General features: G+C 36.1%; 1 protein-coding gene across 20 annotated transcripts in view; it reads left to right on the plus strand.

Annotated features, from left to right (window-relative positions):
* Window positions 1-19,285, plus strand: part of ROBO2 (roundabout guidance receptor 2) — a 1,433,919-nt gene that overhangs the window by 1,358,121 nt on the left and 56,513 nt on the right. For all 20 annotated transcript variants that reach the window (XM_066241946.1, XM_066241947.1, XM_066241955.1 and 17 more), the window contains 2 exons: window positions 9,444-9,626; window positions 18,503-18,545. In XM_066241946.1, coding sequence (XP_066098043.1) covers window positions 9,444-9,626; window positions 18,503-18,545 — 226 coding nt within the window. The remainder of the gene's footprint in view (window positions 1-9,443; window positions 9,627-18,502; window positions 18,546-19,285) is intronic.

Raw genomic sequence — 19,285 nt, forward strand, 5'->3', positions numbered from 1 at the left:
GTTTACCTTTAATTTTTCTCAGTAATATTTAGGGGTTTTCAGTATATGTTTGTGTTAACCATTTTTCTGAGTATTTGATTTTTTTTACATCAAGTGGAATTTATAATTTTTTCTCTTCCAACTGATCTATATTATATATAAATTTCATTTTATCCTTTTTCTGTTATTTTATCACCTTACTAACTTCACTTATTTATTTCAATAGTTATGAAATACTTCTAGTGGGTTTGGATCCTCATTTCTTTTCTTTCTCCTTACATGTGTTAATGTGCTAAATTCTGTTTTCAAAGATATAGAAACATTGTATTCCAGAAATAAATTCCTTTTGGTCAGGATATGTTATGCTTTTTACAGATATGACTGGATCTATTTGCTTATGTTTTAGAAAGAATTTTGTATCTGGTAATGAGGAATATTGATTGACACTTTTCCTCCTAATGTTTAGGTCAGGTTTTGGAATGAGATTGGTGAGCTTTAGGCAGCGGGTTAGGATGCATTCTTTCCTCCTTTCTATTTTGTAGGGGTTTTTTCAGGCCTTGTATTTCTTCCTTAAATACTTTCTAGAATTCAGCAGTGATATCCGTTCTCAGAGTTTTCTTTATTTTTATGAATTCAATTTTTTTAGAATTTTTATTTCTTCTGTGTTGGTTGTGATAAATGGATTTTTTAATATTTGTTCACCAATGAATCTGTCTTACCTATCTATGTTTTTAAATTTTTTTAACAATGCTTATTTTCAATAGATCCTTATTTCTAATCTTTTTAATGACAGTCTCTGTAAGATCTGTAATAATACCATCTCTTTTATTCTTAGATGTTTAAGATTTATGTTTTCCTCTTGTTCTCTCTTCTACTTTCTCTATTGTCCCCACACTCTTCTTCTTTCTCCAATTTTAATCAGTACCGACCAAGACATCAATTTTATTAGTCTTTTTAAGGTACAAACTTAAGTGTTTATTTTATTTTATTTTTTTTTGGTTTCAAGTTAAGCCATTTCTGCTATATTTTCATACTTCAAAAAAATTATATTTAATTTCCTGAGGTGATATTGGTTAATAGAATTATATGGGTTTCAGGTACATAGTTCTACCACACACCATCAGTATATTGTATTGTGTGTTCACTATCCCAAGTCAGGCCTCCTTCCATTGCCATCTATCTCCTCTCTACGTTCCTCCACATCCTCCCAACCCCCTTCCCTTCCTGAAATCCCCACACGGTTGTCTGTGTCTGTGAAATTTTTTTCTTTGCTTAGTCCCTTCACCTTTTTTCGCTCAGCCCCCTCCCCCGCATTAACGTTTATGTCTGTTGCTTGGAGAACAGTATGGAAAAGGGCCGGGGTGCAGTAGGGTCTAGGGCAGGGGTCCCCAAACTACGGCCCGCGGGCCACATGCGGCCCCCTGAGGCCATTTATCCGGCCCCCGCTGCACTTCCGGAAGGGGCACCTCTTTCATTGGTGGTCAATGAAAGGAGCACATTGACCATCTCATTAACCAAAAGCAGTCCCATAGTTCACATTGAAATACTGGTCAGTTTCTTGATTTAAATTTACTTGTTTTTTATTTTAAATATTGTATTTGTTCCCGTTTTGTTTTTTTACTTTAAAATAAGATATGTGCAGTGTGCATAGGGATTTGTTCATAGTTTTTTTATAGTCCGGCCCTCCAACGGTCTGAGGGACAGTGAACTGGCCCCCTGTGTAAAAAGTTTGGGGACCCCTGGTCTAGGGCTATCAGGGGGATAAATGGTGATGGACAAAGACTTGACTTGGGAGGATGAACACAGTATGGTGTACAGAAATGTGTTGTAGAATTGGGCACCTGAATCCTATATAATTTTGTTCACTAGTGTCACCTCAATAAAATTTAATTTAAAAAAATAAATGTTTGTTTGATCAGATTTGCACACGCTTTCTCCCAGACTGGAGTTTGTCTTTCCAGTCTCTCAGCCCTATTACTTTTTTGTTCTTAATATGTCAGCAAAAGTTATTTGAGTTATGCTATTGTTTGTTTTATTCTTTGTATTTCTCTTTGGTGACTATGTTTTGAGTAAAATAGTAACAAAATATTTGTCCCCAAATATCATGCTCAGTTTAACTTGAATTAAATGGCTTTTGAAAATGTGAATATTTAAAATGATACGTTTTCTAAAAAGAGTGATAAGTTTTTTTTCTAAACACTTCTTCAGCTGAATCTTATAATTTTTGATAGTTTGTGTTACTTAATACCTTCTTAATATCACATTTGATGTATTATGTTTTAACTTATTATAGAGTTAAAAATAATTTCCACTTCCTCTAAGGATTTATGTTTTTTGCAGAGGTTGTTTAGAAGTGTATTGTTAAATTTCCTAACCCTTTGGGATTTTCCAGATAGCTTTTAATTACTGATTTCTAATTTAATTCCACCAAGGTCAGAGAAAGTAGGCTGTATGAATATGACCCAGCTTTTTTTTTTTTTCCTCGTAAATGTTCCTTCTACATTTGAAAAGTATGTGGATTTTTCTGTTTTACAGTGGATGTTTGGTCCTGGCCAGTTGACTCAGTGGTAGAGCATCAGTTTGACATGAGGATGCCAGTGTTCAATTCCCAGTCAGGGCACACAGGAGAAGTGCCCATCTGCTTCTCCACCCCACCACCTCTTGCTTCTCTCTCTCTCTCTCTTTCTCTTTTCTTTCCCTCCTAAAGCTATGGCTCGATGGCTAGATTGGAGTGAGTTGACCCCGGAAGCTGAGGATGACTCCAGGGCCTCTGCCTCAGGTGCTAAAAAAATGGCTCCAGATGCAAGCAAGGGCCCCAGATGGGCAGAGCATCAGCCCCTAGTGGGCTTGCTTGGTGCACCCTGGTCAGAGCTCCTGCGGGAGTCTGTCTCTGCCTCCCATCCTCTCACTAAATAATAAAAAAAGAAATAATATATTTTTTTAAAGTAGATTTTCAGTGAATGTCAGGTCAAATTAGTTGATGGTTCTTACTGGTTTTCTATTCAATTAATAAAAAAGAATCTGGAAACAACTTATAGTTACAAGGTTATACATTTCTCCTTTCTGTATATCAGATTTATTTTATGTATTTTGTTACTCTGCTTTAATTGAACATATTTTAGAACTGTTATATTATATTAATGAATTTATCTTTTATCATTATGAAATTACATACTTTATTTACTAGTATGATTTTTGTCCTAAAATTTACTTTATCTGATATTAGTATGAGCACATCACCATCTAAGTGTTTATTTGGTATGTATTTTTTTTCCATCCTTTTATTTCAGCTACTGTTTCTCTATATTTAATTTACAATTATTTAAAATATATATGTATATATTTTTTGCTCTTGGTTTTTTTTATCCAATATGACAATCTTTTGTGTGTGTGTGTGTGTATGTGTGTGTGTGACAGAGACAGAGAGAGGGACAGATAGGGACAGACAGACAGGAAGGGAGAGAGATGAGAAACATCAATTCTTCATTGCGGCACCTCAGTTGTTTCTTGATTGCTTTCTCATATGTGCCTTGACCGGGGGGCTACAGCAGAGCGACTGACTCCTTGCTCAAGCCAGTGACCTTGGGCTCAAGGTGGTGAGCCTTGCTCAAACCAGGTGAGCTCATGCTCAAGCTGGTGACCTCAGGGTTTTGAACCTGAGTCCTCCACATCCCAGTCTGACACTCTGTCTACTGTGCCACTATATGACAATCTTTACCTTTTACCTGGCATGTTCAGAGTATTATCTTTAATGCAATCCATTTGATATGTTTTGGGTTAAAATTACTATCTCACTATTTTCAATCCAATTTTGTTTCTATTCATCCTTTTAATTTCTTTTGAGTGAATTGAAGAACTTTCTGCATTATATATTTTTGTCCACAATTGGATTATTATACCTCTTCATTACAATGATTACCCTAAGATTTGCTTATAAAGATCTTAGAAAATATAATTTAATTTTCTTTCCTTTCAATCTCTTTTTATTGTTATGCCTTTTACTTCTATTCATGCAATAAATGCCAGTATATAAATTAAAGTATTATTATTGGTTGTGCTTTAAATAATCTCCAGATAGGAAACAATGAAAACTGTAAGATTCATCTTAGTTCCCTTTGTTAGAATCCTATCCTTTTATTTCATGTATGTTGCCTACTTTTATATTTGTTTATGGTGGGGTTGCACATCCATACTTGTTACGACTTCATGGGCAGAAGAGGAAGTATACAGTCAGTTATTTATTTCATATAATACACTTTTCTGTTTTAGAATTTTCATTTGTTTCCTTTTACTTTTTCCACTTTCTTCTGAAATTGTTCTTTATGTTTAGTTATTATGACTCTGTTGAAGTTCATGAACATATTGTAATAGATGCTTTAAACTCCTTGTCCCCTAATTTCAACATCTGGTACATCTAATGGTCTATCTCTACTGATCTCTTTTTCTTTTGACCTTGCGCCATCTTTTTATTGCATTTTGTTGTTAATTGTTTGGCTTGATTTTTATACCTAGTAACTTGTTACTGTACCCTGGTCATTGCAGATGACATACTGTAGAGTACTGTGAACTTTGGAAATTGGTTGACCGCGTTCTGCAGGCAGTGATGTTCCTGGCTGGTCATCTCGATCTTGTGTTGGCAGCATTTTATTTTGTCTATATTTTGTTAATATGAAGTTGTTTGTCTTCTGAATTCAGTCTAGGGACAAAACCTCAGTTTGATCTAAGGCATGGCCTTCTTGAGGATTCAGTGGAAAGCCTCATAAGTTGATCCCCCTAAGTTAATGAAATTAAAATTGCGAGCACCACCTTCTCTGCAGTGGAGAGAAGCAGAAACCTGCTCAGCCTATTCAGTCTTCTAGCTTCTGGAATTCACCAGACCTTGGGGGTCTTTCTTCCTGCATGCACAGCGTAGAGGTGACCCTAGAACTTAGGGGGATTTATATACAGCTATTGGGACAGCACTCCTGTCCTGTGGCCTCCTCTTTCACATGGATTCTTCTTTGATTTTCAGTCATTCTGGAAGCTCTGAACTTTCTCCTCTGACATGCATCAGTAAGATTAAGGTTTTCAGCTTGGGTTCTAGCTGCCTAGCCCTGCGTGTATTGAGATTTCTCAGGGAGAGAAGGAGTATCATAAATGTAGATATCCCCTCAGGCGGGTTCCTACCTTCAACAGGCATTATCTACAATTATCCCTGCTTTTATTTTAAATTAAAAAATATATTCTTCCAAGAGTTTACATATTTTTAGCCTGACCAGGCAGTGGCGCAGTGGATAGAGCATCAGACTGGGATTGGAGGAGCCAGGTGCGAGACCCTGAGGTCGCCAGCTTGAGCGCAGGCTCATCTGGTTTGAGCAAGGCTCACCAGATAAGAGACCAAGGTCACTGGCTCGAGCAAGGGGTCTCTTGCTCTGCTGTAGCCCCTGGTCAAGGCACATATGAGAAAGCAATCAATGAACAATTAAGGAACCGCAATGAAGAATTGATGTTTCTCATCTCTCTCCCTTCCTGTCTCTTCGTTCTTATCTGTCCCTCTCTCTGACTCTCTGTCTCTGCCACAAAAAAAAGAGTTTATATATTTTAAAAATACTTGTATAGTGTTTGATACAAGCAAATACATATGCCATTCCCATTTTTTTATGTTCATTTTCTGAAAGGATACTCAAAGCATACTGCTAATTTCTAGAAATTGTTCCTGATTGCAAAGTATTTATTGTATCTAAAGAGATTTAACATTCAGTTGTAATGGTAAACTTGGGGAGTTCTAAGTTTCCTTTCTTAAATATAATAAAGGTGTTAAAGAGAAAAATTTATAGTATTAACTTTCCTCTAAATTGCCTTTGCTTTCTTAATTAGTCATACAGACTGAATTAATTTCTTAACCTGAGGGAAACCTACCATCTTCCTCTTCTGAGATTTTTAAAATAAATTGGAATAAGAAAGAAATACAGGTACACCCAAAAGGATTTAACTGACATATATATTCCTTTTACAGTGTTTAGAAATGTCATGAATTTTTTACTTAAAAATTATATATAAAACATTTTTAAAAGATGTAGTTTTCTATAAGAGTCCTTAGAAAACTAATAAAGCATGTTTTTTAATCTCTCTACCATATATAGTATATGAAAAAGATTGACTATAATTTTTTAACTAAAGATAATAATGATTGTCAACTATCTATATTTTTCTTTTATATTTTATTTTCTATAATCTTTAGTTATAAATATAATTCTCAAGCGTGGGAAAGTTTTGTTGTTATTGTTATTGTTTTATCATCACTACCTATTTGTTTCACAATATTTGGGGGATTTATTACATTGGGGGGCAAGTAAATAATTAAAACAATACCATTTTACCAAGTTCAAGTCATGGTCGTTAAGAAATGAACACTTGCATAGTAATTTAAAATAATAAAGTTAATTTAGATTATTTTAAATCAAATGGAAAGTTTTGCTTAACACCTGTATTATTTTTAAAAGACTGAGTCGGCCCTGGTTGGTTGACTCAGTGGTAGAGCGTCGGCCTGGCGTGCAGGAGTCCCAAGTTCGATTCCCGGCCAGGGCACACAGGATAGGTGCCCATTTGCTTCTCCACCCCTCCCCATCTCCTTCCTCTCTATGTCTCTCTTCCCCTCCCGCAGCCAAGGCTCCATTGGAGCAAAATTTGCCTGGGCACTGAGGATGGCTCTGTGGCCTCTGCCTCAGGCGCTAGAATGGCTCTGATTGTGGCAGAGCGAGGCCCCAGATGGGCAGAGCATCGCCCCCTGGTGGGCATGCTGGGTGGATCCCAGTCGGGCACATGCGGGAGTCTGTCTGCCTCCCCGTTAACAGCTTCAGAAAAAAAAAAGACTAAGTCTTCAAATGAATAATGAGCACCTTTTAATTTATAGCTTAGTGTATCGTGCAGTGGTTTTCAAATCTCTCTGTGAAGTAAAAATAATTACTGAATGATATACTTATCTCTATCCAAATAGTTAAAATATGCAACAGCTAAGTTGTAATCAGAGAAAATAGACTGTTGTATCACTTGAAATGAATGAACAGGCACACATACACACACACACACAGTGTGAGCAAAATTTAACTGGTAAGGGATATTTGTCCCCAAGAGATTTATTTCTTTTTAATAACTACCATTGTACTAAAGAAGCCCTTAATTGTTTCTTTAATTACCCTTGCATATCTACCTTCACGTCGTGTCTAGTAACCTTATCTACACAACTGTTACTCCTTAGCTGTAAAGTGATTTAGTGATGTCTAATCTCCTTTTCTATTTCAATTTATGCCTTCTCTATTGTCTATTCAGTACTGGAAACAGCACTTGAAGTGACTCAAACTCCACCTCATTTTCCTTTTGCCTTAATTAAATCATGTATTGGCATTTGATGTAATTTATAGCTGATAATTTTAGATTTGTCTTATGCCAGACCATGTACTGTTTCATCTATCCCTTCACAGTTTAGTTTTCATTCCAGAAAGTTCCATTAAGAGACCATTAATTAAAGTGTTGTGTAAACATAATAAACAGCCTTACATAGGCTTAAAAGTAAAATTGTTCTTTTGTTTATAGCTTCCACTGGTAAGAGGACTTTTATACCAAAGTGTCAGTACTTTTATACTGTTGACCTTAGAGACACACAATGTTACCAAATGCATTTGCATACGTATCAAATAGTACTCCATATAACAAATTTACACTGACTTACCATTTTTAGTAATTTTGCTTAATAATATCGCTAATAATATAACTATTATTTCTTTAATCATTTGGTCATTTCACGCTTACCTTGCATAGATGGTAATAATATGTGGAACAGCTGCAAAATTTCACAGTAATAGGTACAATTGAATTTGATGTGTCTAATTAATTTCTATCCAACAAATTAGTTTTGTTCTTCATTACTCTCCAATGGGAGGAAGACATTATATTTAATTATATTTTTTTGTCTGCAAGAACAATGGAGCATTACAGGTCACACACAACAATCTTGTCCATATTCTAATTAGTCCAACTGATAATATTGTTTCAAAAATACCAGCAACATAGGGTAATATACCTAGATAACATAAATACTGACCTATATTAAATATGATATTTTAGGCAACTTTTACAAAGAGATAAATTTTATTTTCTCTCTCTATAGTATTTGTTTTCTTTTTAGTAACGAGTAGTAGCTAAAAAAAAAATCTCCAAATATATCTATGTCTCATATTGAAAGTATGAGTTCATTTTAAATACATTTTTGACTATGTTTATATGTATAATAATTAAGGATAAATAGACTGGGAAAATGAACCAGGTTTACTACACAAATGAATCTGAATTTTAAGCCTGAAATTAAACTTGAAAGACATTTCAGAAATGTACTGTAAGTATGTATAAGAAATATTAGCAGCTATAACAAACAAGCCTGCATTCTGATTGGATTAACAAAAACTGAGTTTTTTTCTTATGAATATACAGCTCAGTCTAAAAATGTGTTAGCAGAATGGAAGATGGGGTTTCTACTCTGTATAGTTATTTAAGAAACTTCAATATTTACAATCAATGGAGTTACCATCAGTTTGGGGGTCAGTGCCCTTCAAGTACGGTCACAACAGTATATGGGTCCAGCCTGGAGGTAGTATGTATTCACTTGTGCCATGCACCACTGGCCAACACTCAGTCATTTTGTTGCACTGAACTATAAGGGAACCAGAAACATAGGTTCATTTTCTGCTCTGTAGGACAAGAGAAACTGGATTTAACAGGGAACCTGTAGTTTTCAGGACTCTCCCATCTAGAAAATTGACAACTTCCATCCCTGAACTTATCTAAGTGGCTCTTATAATAACCTTTAACCTTACTTGAGTCACAAACTGTTGTGTTTCTACTAAACCTCTTTACATGAGTCATCGCAAACAGTCCTCCAAAAAAACAGCACTAGTGCTAACTAGCAAAAACTGGTACTCACAAAAGGGCAAGCGCCCTACGTAGCTTGCTTACATATTTAATACAGCAGTGCCAGGTTATGTATTTTTGAATCATGAACATTTGAATTTGGGCATTGTATGTAGAGGAGAGACAGTTTGCAAATACCCTGAGCTGAATGCTGCAGATACACAAACTACATAAAAACACGCTTCACCCAACTGAAGAAGAGTTACTGTTATTTCAACCCCCAGCAATGTTTTAGTACTCATTGCTAAGGCAGCAAATCAAGAAGCATTTCCAAATCTATTCAATACAATAAACCGTAGCATAAAAGAACACTTTTCTTAGTCACTTTTCCAACTCATCATTTGATTCTTCTTCTGTAGCTTATGCAATATGCTTATCAATAATTGTGACATGTTTAAGATACAACCAATATCCCTTGCTTGCAAAAGAATTTTCTGATTTTCTCTACCTTCGAAGCACCATGAGTATTGCTGTATTTATCTTGGTAAGGATGTTTACTAAAGCTGTCGTTTCTCCCATAGGTGGACGTAATGAAGTTGTCATTACTGAGAACAATAACAGCATCACTGAGCAAATCACTGATGTGGTGAAGCAACCAGCCTTTATCGCCGGTATCGGTGGTGCCTGCTGGGTAATTCTGATGGGTTTTAGCATCTGGTTGTATTGGCGAAGAAAGAAGAGAAAGGGGCTTAGTAATTATGCTGGTAAGAGACTATTTCCAACTAAGGAAACCTCTCATCTTTTGGAATGTGTTGAAGTGAAAGAGAAGGAATGGAATGGAGTAACAGGAGAGTGAATGAATGACCCTTTTTGACTTGGCTTAAACATCTGTTCTGTAAAATGCAATTATAAATGACATGCTTTAATGCATTGCTCCTCACATTATGACCATAAGGCACTCTTTTTGCTTTAATCTCCAATGATGCATAACAAGAGGGCGCACTGATAAATGCTTAACCGTTTTTCTCAACTCGTGTTTCAAAACCCAGAAACACACACACACACACACACACACATACAGAGATTTTGCCTGCTCTAAAGCCATTGTTTGAGAAGTGTATTTGGGCAAGAACATTGCTAAAATGCTCAGGGGAAAAAAAGGAAATACTTAAAATATAGCATTAAGTATTTTAAAATGCAGATGACAATAGGTAATGCCCCAGCTGGGATATGAAAACAAGCAGAAAGTTTTTACCAGAATTCATAAGGCTGATGAGGCGTGATTTAAGGATTTACCAGTCAGTTAAACGGTCTATTTCAGGGTAAGGAGCCCGCATTTTAGAAGGAAGGAAAAGGACGAGGAGAAGCAGCAGCAGAGGGAAAAGAAGGCCCTACAAGTTCTACTTGTTGCAAAAGATGTTTTGTTTTAGAATTCAACACAGAGATTCAAGGTTGTCAAAAATTGTGGCCTTTAAAATATTTCCCAAGCAGAAAGACACAGAGATTTGATCAAGAACCTTGATCAAGTCAGTGATTGAGAGAATGAACCGAATCCTGAAGTTTGTTCAGTAACAATTTTAATTGTAGTTCATTTTAAGTATTTCATCTAACAACACAATAAGAAAAGAAATTGCCTCGCAATGCCTTAGGCTATGTGGTTTAGAAGCCCGTGATTTTAATTTAACATCATCCTCCAAACATCTTAGACACTTTTGAGACATTTTATTCAGTCTTCTATAACCTTGGTAAGAAGCGTAAACATCTTAACTGATTTTGTCAGAGGTTTTATTGTTTATTAAGCTGATAAGCTACTGTAACGTGTAGGCTTCTACACTGCTGAAAATGTTTAAATGGTGTAAAATGAGAAGAAATAGCACCCATTTGGTTGTCTGGTTTGTTACTTAACAACATTTAAATAGGATCACTTGGTTACGGTGTGGTTCTTATCTCTATATTCCAGTATATGAAAATGAAGTTTGTTACTTAATGGATAGAATAAATTCCCAATCCTAGAGAAAGTTTTACAGTGTACCCATTGGAAAGGGGCTTCCAGGCTTTGTGATCTGCTTCGTTTCTGTCATTCTCATTTTTCTTGGTGGCTGACGCATTCTTCCTTACACGTTGTCATCCAAGTGCTATTATCACCACGCCAGTGAGTGATTTTACCCAGAAAGTTATAACTACTGAGTGTCAGTGTCCTGAGCCGTGATGAAACTCGGATGCACCTTCTTCATTTGCAGTGCAGTCTGCTACCTTCATTCCTTGAAGTTGCTTTCAACCCATCTGTTTAATCAGTCACCAGGCTACATTTTTTCTTTGTGACACATTCATATAAATTTTATAAAATGGCCTGACCAGGCAGTAGCACAGCGGATAGACCGTCAGCCTGGGATGCGGAGATGATCCAGGTTCTAAACCCTGAGGTTGCTGGCTTGAGTGCAGGCTCATCTGGCCTGACCGTGGGGTTGTTGGATTGAGCTCAAAGGTCGCTGGCTTGAAGTCCAGGGTCACTGGCTTGAGCAAGAGGTCACTCGCTCTGCTGGAACCCCCTGGTCAAGGCACATATGAGAAACCAATCGATGAACAACTAAGGCGCTGCAACAAAGAATTGATGTTTCTCATCTCTCTCTTTCCTAACTGTCCCTGGTCTCTGACTCTGTCTCTGTCTCTCTCTTTCTCTCGCTAAAAACTAAAAAAAAAATAAAAATAAAATGTAAGGAAGAACAGATTTAAATCAAGGACTGTTTTGTGTTTATCCCTTTGTTTGACTGTAGGGAAAATAATAAAATCTTGACTGTACTACTCACTTCCGTGCAAAGTTCTCCGATACCCACCTTTGCAGTGTTGCATGTTTACTCTACGCTTTTTTTGTTCACTCATGTCTTATAAATAAATAACTCACATAATTAGTAGGCCTGGCCTTTAGTAAAATTATGTAAGACAGGCATTTTTTCTTCTTTTTTTAACAGCAGGGGTTTATTTCCCCCCTTGGCAAAACCTATGTTTTAATTTGAACATTTCTGTTGGTCTTTGCGCTTGACAGGACTAGTATATTTCCTGTTATCATTCTCATAGTGATTGATATCCATCTGCCTGTAGAAGAACTGCTAACTCAGAGAGTGTATGTCCTTCAAATATTTTGAAATAAGGTGAAGCCAGAGAACAGCCTTTCAAAACTTTTATACTTAATTGATAGATGGCTGACTGTCAGAATAGATTCACCTTCAACTAGTAATTTGCCTTCCAGCAACTGCTGTTCCTTTCTCCTAGATGAGAAGTAAATGAAAATTGAAACCACAGGTACCTAGCATTGCATATACAACTTGGTGATGCTTTCTATATATTTGCTTTCAGAAATACCTTGTCTTCCACCTGTTAAAATTTTTATATTCTTGTCCTTATGCGATGTGGAGAATATGGGGGTGTTAAATATAAATGATTAATGGGGTATGAAATGATTATAGGTTTAAATTTCTGATATTTCATGCATGAGCTAATAATCCATTTTAAGAGCACAGAGGTGTCATACAGGGTTATTTTGCTCTTGGCCATATTATAAAAATTATATTGAATAAACTCTGTTTTACTGGTTCTGTTTATATTTTGGTGCTCCTAAAAATTTCTCTGGGAAGCCTGAAATTCACAATTAAGAAAATGGGATTTGATTTGCAAGGTGAAAACTAATATTTCTACATTTTTACTACTTTGTAATGTCTATATATGGTAGTCTCAAAGCTTTATTGTTGATTCATGTTAACAAAATAATGTTTTTCGAAGTAAGCAAAAACTCTACTTTGAGATAACTGTTTAAATTAATTTATAATATAAAATACTTCACTTATTTCAAACCCCTGGTGTGATGTTGGATTATATCTAATTTTTTTTAACAGAGAGAGAGTCAGAGAGAGGGATAGATAGGAACAGACAGGAACGAAGAGAGATGAGAAGCATCAATCATCAGTTTTTCGTGGCGACCACTTAGTTGTTCATTGATTGCTTTCTCATATGTGCCTTGACCGCGGGCCTTCAGCAGACCGAGTAACCCCTTGCTAGAGCCAGCGACCTTGGGTCCAAGCTGGTGAGCTTTAGCTCAAACCAGATGAGCCTACGCTCAAACTGGCGACCTCAGGGTCTCGAACAAGGGTCCTTCCTCATCCCAGTCCAACGCTTTAACCACTGCACCACCTCCTGGTCAGGCAGTTATATTTAAATATTTGATGCATTATCTATATTAAGAAAACTATTTTAGTAAAATGAGGCTGATCCAAGGTATAATTGTAAAGCAAGTAATATTTGATTTCAGACTCCCCTTTTCTACTCCATTTAAGTCTCTTCTTAACCACTGAAGGTAGAACACAGATTTTAACTAGCAGAGAGATACAGAATACCTTTCCAGCTGGAAATTCTAACCTTGCAGGACGTCTTCCACTCATTCTCTGTAACCAAAAATTTATTCATTGACTTCTTTTCCTTTTTTTTTTTTTTTTGTATTTTTCCAAAGCTGGAAACAGGGAGAGACAGTCAGACAGACTCCTGCATGCGCCCGACCGGGATCCACCCGGCACGCCCACCAGGGGCGACGCTATGCCCACCAGGGGGCGATGTTCTGCTTCTCCAGGGCATAGCTCTGCTACGACCAGAGCCACTCTAGCACCTGGGGCAAAGGCCAAGGAGCCATCCCCAGCGCCCGGGCCATCCTTGCTCCAATGGAGCCTTGGCTGCGGGAGGGGAAGAGAGATACAGAGAGGAAGGAGGGGGGAGGGGTGAAGAAGCAAATGGGCGCTTCTTCTATGTGCCCTGGCCGGGAATCGAACCCAGGTCCCCCGCACGCCAGGCCGATGCTCTACCGCTGAGCCAACCAGCCAGGGCCAACTTCTTTTTTTTTTTATGTATTTAATGAGAGGAGGGGAGGCAGAGACAGATTACTGCATACATCCAGACCGGGATCCACCTGGCAAGCCCACTAGGGGGTGATGCTCAGCCCATTAGGGCATTGCTCAGTTGCTTAGCAACTGAGCTCTTTTTAGCGCCTGGGCAGAGGCCATGGAGCCATCCTCAGTACACTTGGCCAACTCGCTCTAAATGAGCCATTGCTGCAGGAGGGGTGGGGAAGAGAGAGAGAGAGAAGCAAGAGAGGGAGGGGTTGCAAAGTAGATGGGTGCTTCTCTTGTGTGCCCTGACCAGGAATCAAACCCGGGATATCCACAGGCCAGGCTGATGCTCTACCATGGAGCCAACTGGCCAGGGCTCACATTAACTTTCAATGTGGCTAGTATTACATTCATTATTTGAGAAACTATATTTGAATGCTTAGAAGGAAAAAACAAAAACTGCCACTCAGTATTGATATTTTTCTCAAAAATCAAAGATTTAACATATTTATCATAGAACACATTAGATGGTAAAAACAACTAACAAGAATCAAATGCAAACTTATACATTTAAGTGACCTAAGAGGAGAATTGGAGAATTTGGCCAACATGTTTTTGCTTTTTTACATAGTAGAAATTAGAGATTTCCCCAGGGCAATGTAACACACTAATTTTTGATTCGTTTCCCCCCCCCTTTATTCTTTATTTAAATTCTTCAGAAACAAACACATACCACAAGTCTGCACATGACACAAAGAGGGCAGATAAATGAAGAGAGGTACCCTCAGATTTCATAATTCTATAATAAATCATTTGATATTTTTCCAGGACAAGGTGCTATATTATTTATCTTAATCCTCCTTGAGCACTAACAGCCTACTTGTCACTGCACGTGACATTCCTGACTGCTGGAAATAATTGATCCCCTAAGTTTCTATGGGGAAATAAAATTGTAAAGAGATTTGGGCATAAAATTTAAAAAAAAATTAAGTGATTTCTGAATCTAGATTAAATCTTTGATCATCTGTATAAATGATAATCTGTATAAATAATTTGATCATAAATTAAAGAATGAGTAAAGGTCATGTAGCTTTCATGAGGTATCTAGATAGTTACATACACATATTCACATATATTATATATCCATTTTTAATCTACCTGAAGATGATGCTTTTCAAGTTTATGTTGTTCACTTCTCTATTCACAGTTTTCAAACATCAACTTTTGAATAAAAGTCAATATACTTTTACTTTTAAAGGAGTGATATAATTTTATGACTGTTACCTCTGAAGATAACAGATTTCTGTGAAACTCAACACATAGCGAGCAAATGATGAAATGTTAAGCACTTCAAGCATGGCTTTTAAAACTGTTGCTGAAATAGAAATTATTTTACAGGACTACCCAAGCACAGCCGTAAGATTTGATGGAATTTTTCGACTCTGATTATCTGGGCTGCATTAACGCTTATTAAAAGAGGATTAATCTACATTCATATTTGAGAAATAGCTTATCAGGAAAGGGACTAAGGCTTGGCTGGCAACATTAAAGTTTCCGTTTGGAGTAGGGAAATGTGGCTTACTAGAGATAGGCGCTCTCAAAGCTTCCTTCCCTCAAAATGTCAATTTACTACATAGCCATGCTTTCCTTCTGCACTTCCAGCAGGCATGAGATTAGGATTAATCCTGCCAGATAACACACAGTACAGGCACTTTGTCTATGACATAAACTTGCAAAGTCCTTTTTTACCACATATATTTTATAAATATTGCAATAAATTCAAAATATTGTATGCAATTTTAAAACCTCTGAGGTTGTGGGTTCCATAGAACTTTTTGGAAACCTTCACAGTATTTAGTTAAGGTTTAGCTAAAGCCTTCTATACATGACTCCCTGAACGTTCTCAGTCTTTGATGCTAGCAGAAATTCCTGATAAAGACTCATACTTATTTCAAATTTATCTCTAAGAAGCCCCAAATTATTACACTGTAGCAAAGTTATGACTGAAATTAGATGGTCCAATCACCTCCGCTCCTTACCGTTTTTGCTTTTAGCTTCAACATCTCGGAAATGACAGCTACCTCAAAACAGCTTTTAATTTGCTGCGACATTTATTTTTATGTTTCTATGTCGTTGAACACACACACACACACACAAATGCTGATCTAAATACTAAATGTGGCTTCCATTTTAGGAGTTCTAATTGTTCATCCTTATTTCTCATTTGCTTTTAATCTCATGGTTTAATAGAATTCAGTTACTTTTTATTTGCTATTCAAAATGAGAACACATCTAAGTTTGGGAGCATGGGATAAAAGTCATCTTGAAAAGGTGGTGTCTTTTTTTCCCCCTTGCTTTAAAAGGAAAACGAGGCAATTTTATTCAGATAAGGTTCTTTTCTTTTTTCTGAGAGAAATATACAAAGTGGAAGATTCTCATGTATACTAAATGGTGTCTACAAGCCATATTAAGTTAGTCATATATTTACACAGTGAGTACTGTGTATTTTTGCCTTCATGTAGTTGGTATGCAGGATACATCTTATGAAGAATTTATCATTGGTTACTATGTACAAATTTGAGTGCAGCTCAATTCTGTGCCTCTGCTAAATGAAGGAGAAATACTTATCTTCTCCCTACATATCTCTTAACAGCACATTTTAAGGTGTAACCCATCAGCGCTTGCTTATTTGCATATTCACAATGATATTCACAGCATGATCTTAACTCTCTTTCAGCAGAGTAAAACAATCACTTGATAGTCCATTAAAAACTATATAACTAGAAAGTCACATCAGATGAAAAGCTAATTAGCTGTACTGTTTTCACATATTGTTGGGTTTTATTTCCCTAATCAGCCCTTTATTTAATACCTCCCATGCTTAATTTTTTTCATTGGTTGTTTTAGATTAATTCTTTTTTTGTTATTAAATGCTGTAATTTAAGGGACCCAATGTGCAGTGGACACACTGCCTATTCCTGATGACCAGCACATACCAGCACATACGTGAGCCATCAGAAAGCAGAGGTAGCGATCAGTACTCCTTGATTTTTAAGGAGGAGCTGTATCCATAGCCCACCCCAGGCAGATGCAAAGAGGGTATCAGGGTTGCTTTATAATGCATTTGAGATGTTACTTCAAATATTAGGAAGTCAGTACACTTCAGGTGCCAGCAGTGGTCATGAAAGTACTGCCTCATGAGTTACTACTTCATGAGGGTTTCAATAGACCTGTGGAAATATGACCATCTCACCTTATGATGTCATTAGATACACGTGATTAGAAAATCTTAGGGAAAGGACCAGGGAACTGTTTTTGGAAATTCACAAAATTTGTAGAGTGATCCTATTTGATAGTAGAAACCAGAAGAACAGATAAATTATGGAGAGATTATTTAAATTAAAAAGTATTTACTATGCATATACTTTGGTCTTTATTTTACCTAAGATATGAATCACTTTATAAATTTTCATTTATTTTTATCTTTACTCACTAAGTATTTTAAAAAACACAGTAAAAAATAATATCTTGCTGAAATAGAATATATTGGGTTCTCACATCAGAATTGTTTTTTGTTTTTCCCCTTTATTCCCAGTGATTGGTTTACCTGATTCAAAGTAACTTTGGTCATAATTACAAGTTTGCAGTCCATAAATTTCTATACACCAAAATTTTTTTGCATGATTTTCCAGTTAAGTCATTTGATCCAAACTAATGTGAAATTATGTTTAGACTTTATCCCACTTACCATAAATATTCACATTTCCCAGAAAAAATGTTAAATAATGTTGACTAAAATTAGCTGCCTAGACCTTCTCTGTTGAATGCACCATAGTACTTTTCTCAGATCTGAAATAGTTTGAATTTCAATTATATTTAGCTGCAAAGGTTTTAGACAAGAGATAATGGGCCTGAACTGATATTTATATTCTTTGACTAACCTTTGAAACCCGCTTGCATCCCCTTAGTTTTGTGAAATGGAAGCTGGTGACTGGAGAGAGTGAATTTTCCAGTTGTGCTCAAGTGCATGTTTGTTGGTGTTGCTAATAATTTCTATGGTTTTATAAAGAACTTGAGTTTTGTAATCATTACATACAACGGGAATACATTCAGTATTCATTATTTGAAAATTTCATTTTCCTGACAGTTAGATGATGAAACCAAGCATTGAGTATATTATTCTCTATTAAATATAGTCTTCATCTATTTTAAATATAGCCGCTCAACTCACAGTGCTTATATTTGCCCTTAAAAGAATCTGTGATAGTGAGAAATACATCCTCCATCAGTACCTATTTTACATATGTCATTGGAAGGATGATATTACTCATTTGAATTATCTCATTTCAATTTCTATTATGTACATTTTGCATTGTCCTTCTAATTAAGATACCCACATATTAAGATTTAAAGTCATGATTTTATAATTCCCCATTATTACTTGTCAATTTTCCAGTACCACTATATATACACCGATTGTAACATTAGCAACATATGTCATCCAAATACAAATTACCCCTTTCACTTACCCATACATCTGGCTTAAAGAATTTAAAAATGTCTTATTAAAGTCGAAGCAGGTGATGACTTTGCCCTGGGCCAAATAATTTCTTTTTACTCTCTGTACATTTAAGTTAATTATATTTTGCTAACACTCCCAGAGGCCTCAGCTCTAAGCTAAGGACCAATATGTAGTTGTTATTAATCGTAATTAATATTGACTATGTGTGTATGTATGTCCTTTATTTATTTATTTATTTATTTTACAGTTACATTTCAAAGAGGAGATGGAGGACTAATGAGCAATGGAAGGTATGCTAAGGAGATTTTAATTTTTATTATTAATATTTGTAATAGTACTGGGAAACTTTATAGTAGGAGGCTTTATTGTAATAAACGATCACTTATACATCTGAGAATTCTATGAGGAATTAAATGGCTTACCGCAGGTTTAATGATCTATCTGTTGTGCATTTTAGAGGAATCAAGTCCAGATGTTTCATATCCCCCAGATGCCCCTGAAGAAATTAGTAGTAAATATCACAGGGAATGTGTTCATTTGTTAGTAGGGTGTTTATTGCATTAATTAGACATTAGCAAATGAAGTTACTGTTGTTTAATACTCCTTATTGGCTCTCACTAAATTGCTGTGAGTGAACAATTACACATAATCGATCACAAAGTAAATGATTCATGGATGATGAATAGGCTATAGATTGATAGGACTGGATTCCACAACTTTGGATGCTCAATTGAAATTGATCAAAGATAATAACAAACCCATATATCCTCATCTTTTTCCCTTTGCCAATATGGAGATTGTAATTAGGCTCTGGGTAATAACTTCCAATCTCCCATTGAATCAATATTTTAGGAAAAAGAGATTAGGTCTAATGAGAACTAGTGGATGTAGCAAGAAAGCAGTTGGCTCTTGTTATTGCGTTTCCATAGAAACTCAGGTTTCTCTTAAAGATTATACCAGAAATGGTCTCTCCCTCCAAAAAGTACACTGATGATGAATGTTGCTATTTCTTTGTAAATAATTTAATAAT

Source organism: Saccopteryx bilineata, chromosome 8 (assembly GCF_036850765.1).
Source record: "Saccopteryx bilineata isolate mSacBil1 chromosome 8, mSacBil1_pri_phased_curated, whole genome shotgun sequence".
NCBI classification, from domain to species: domain Eukaryota; kingdom Metazoa; phylum Chordata; class Mammalia; order Chiroptera; family Emballonuridae; genus Saccopteryx; species Saccopteryx bilineata.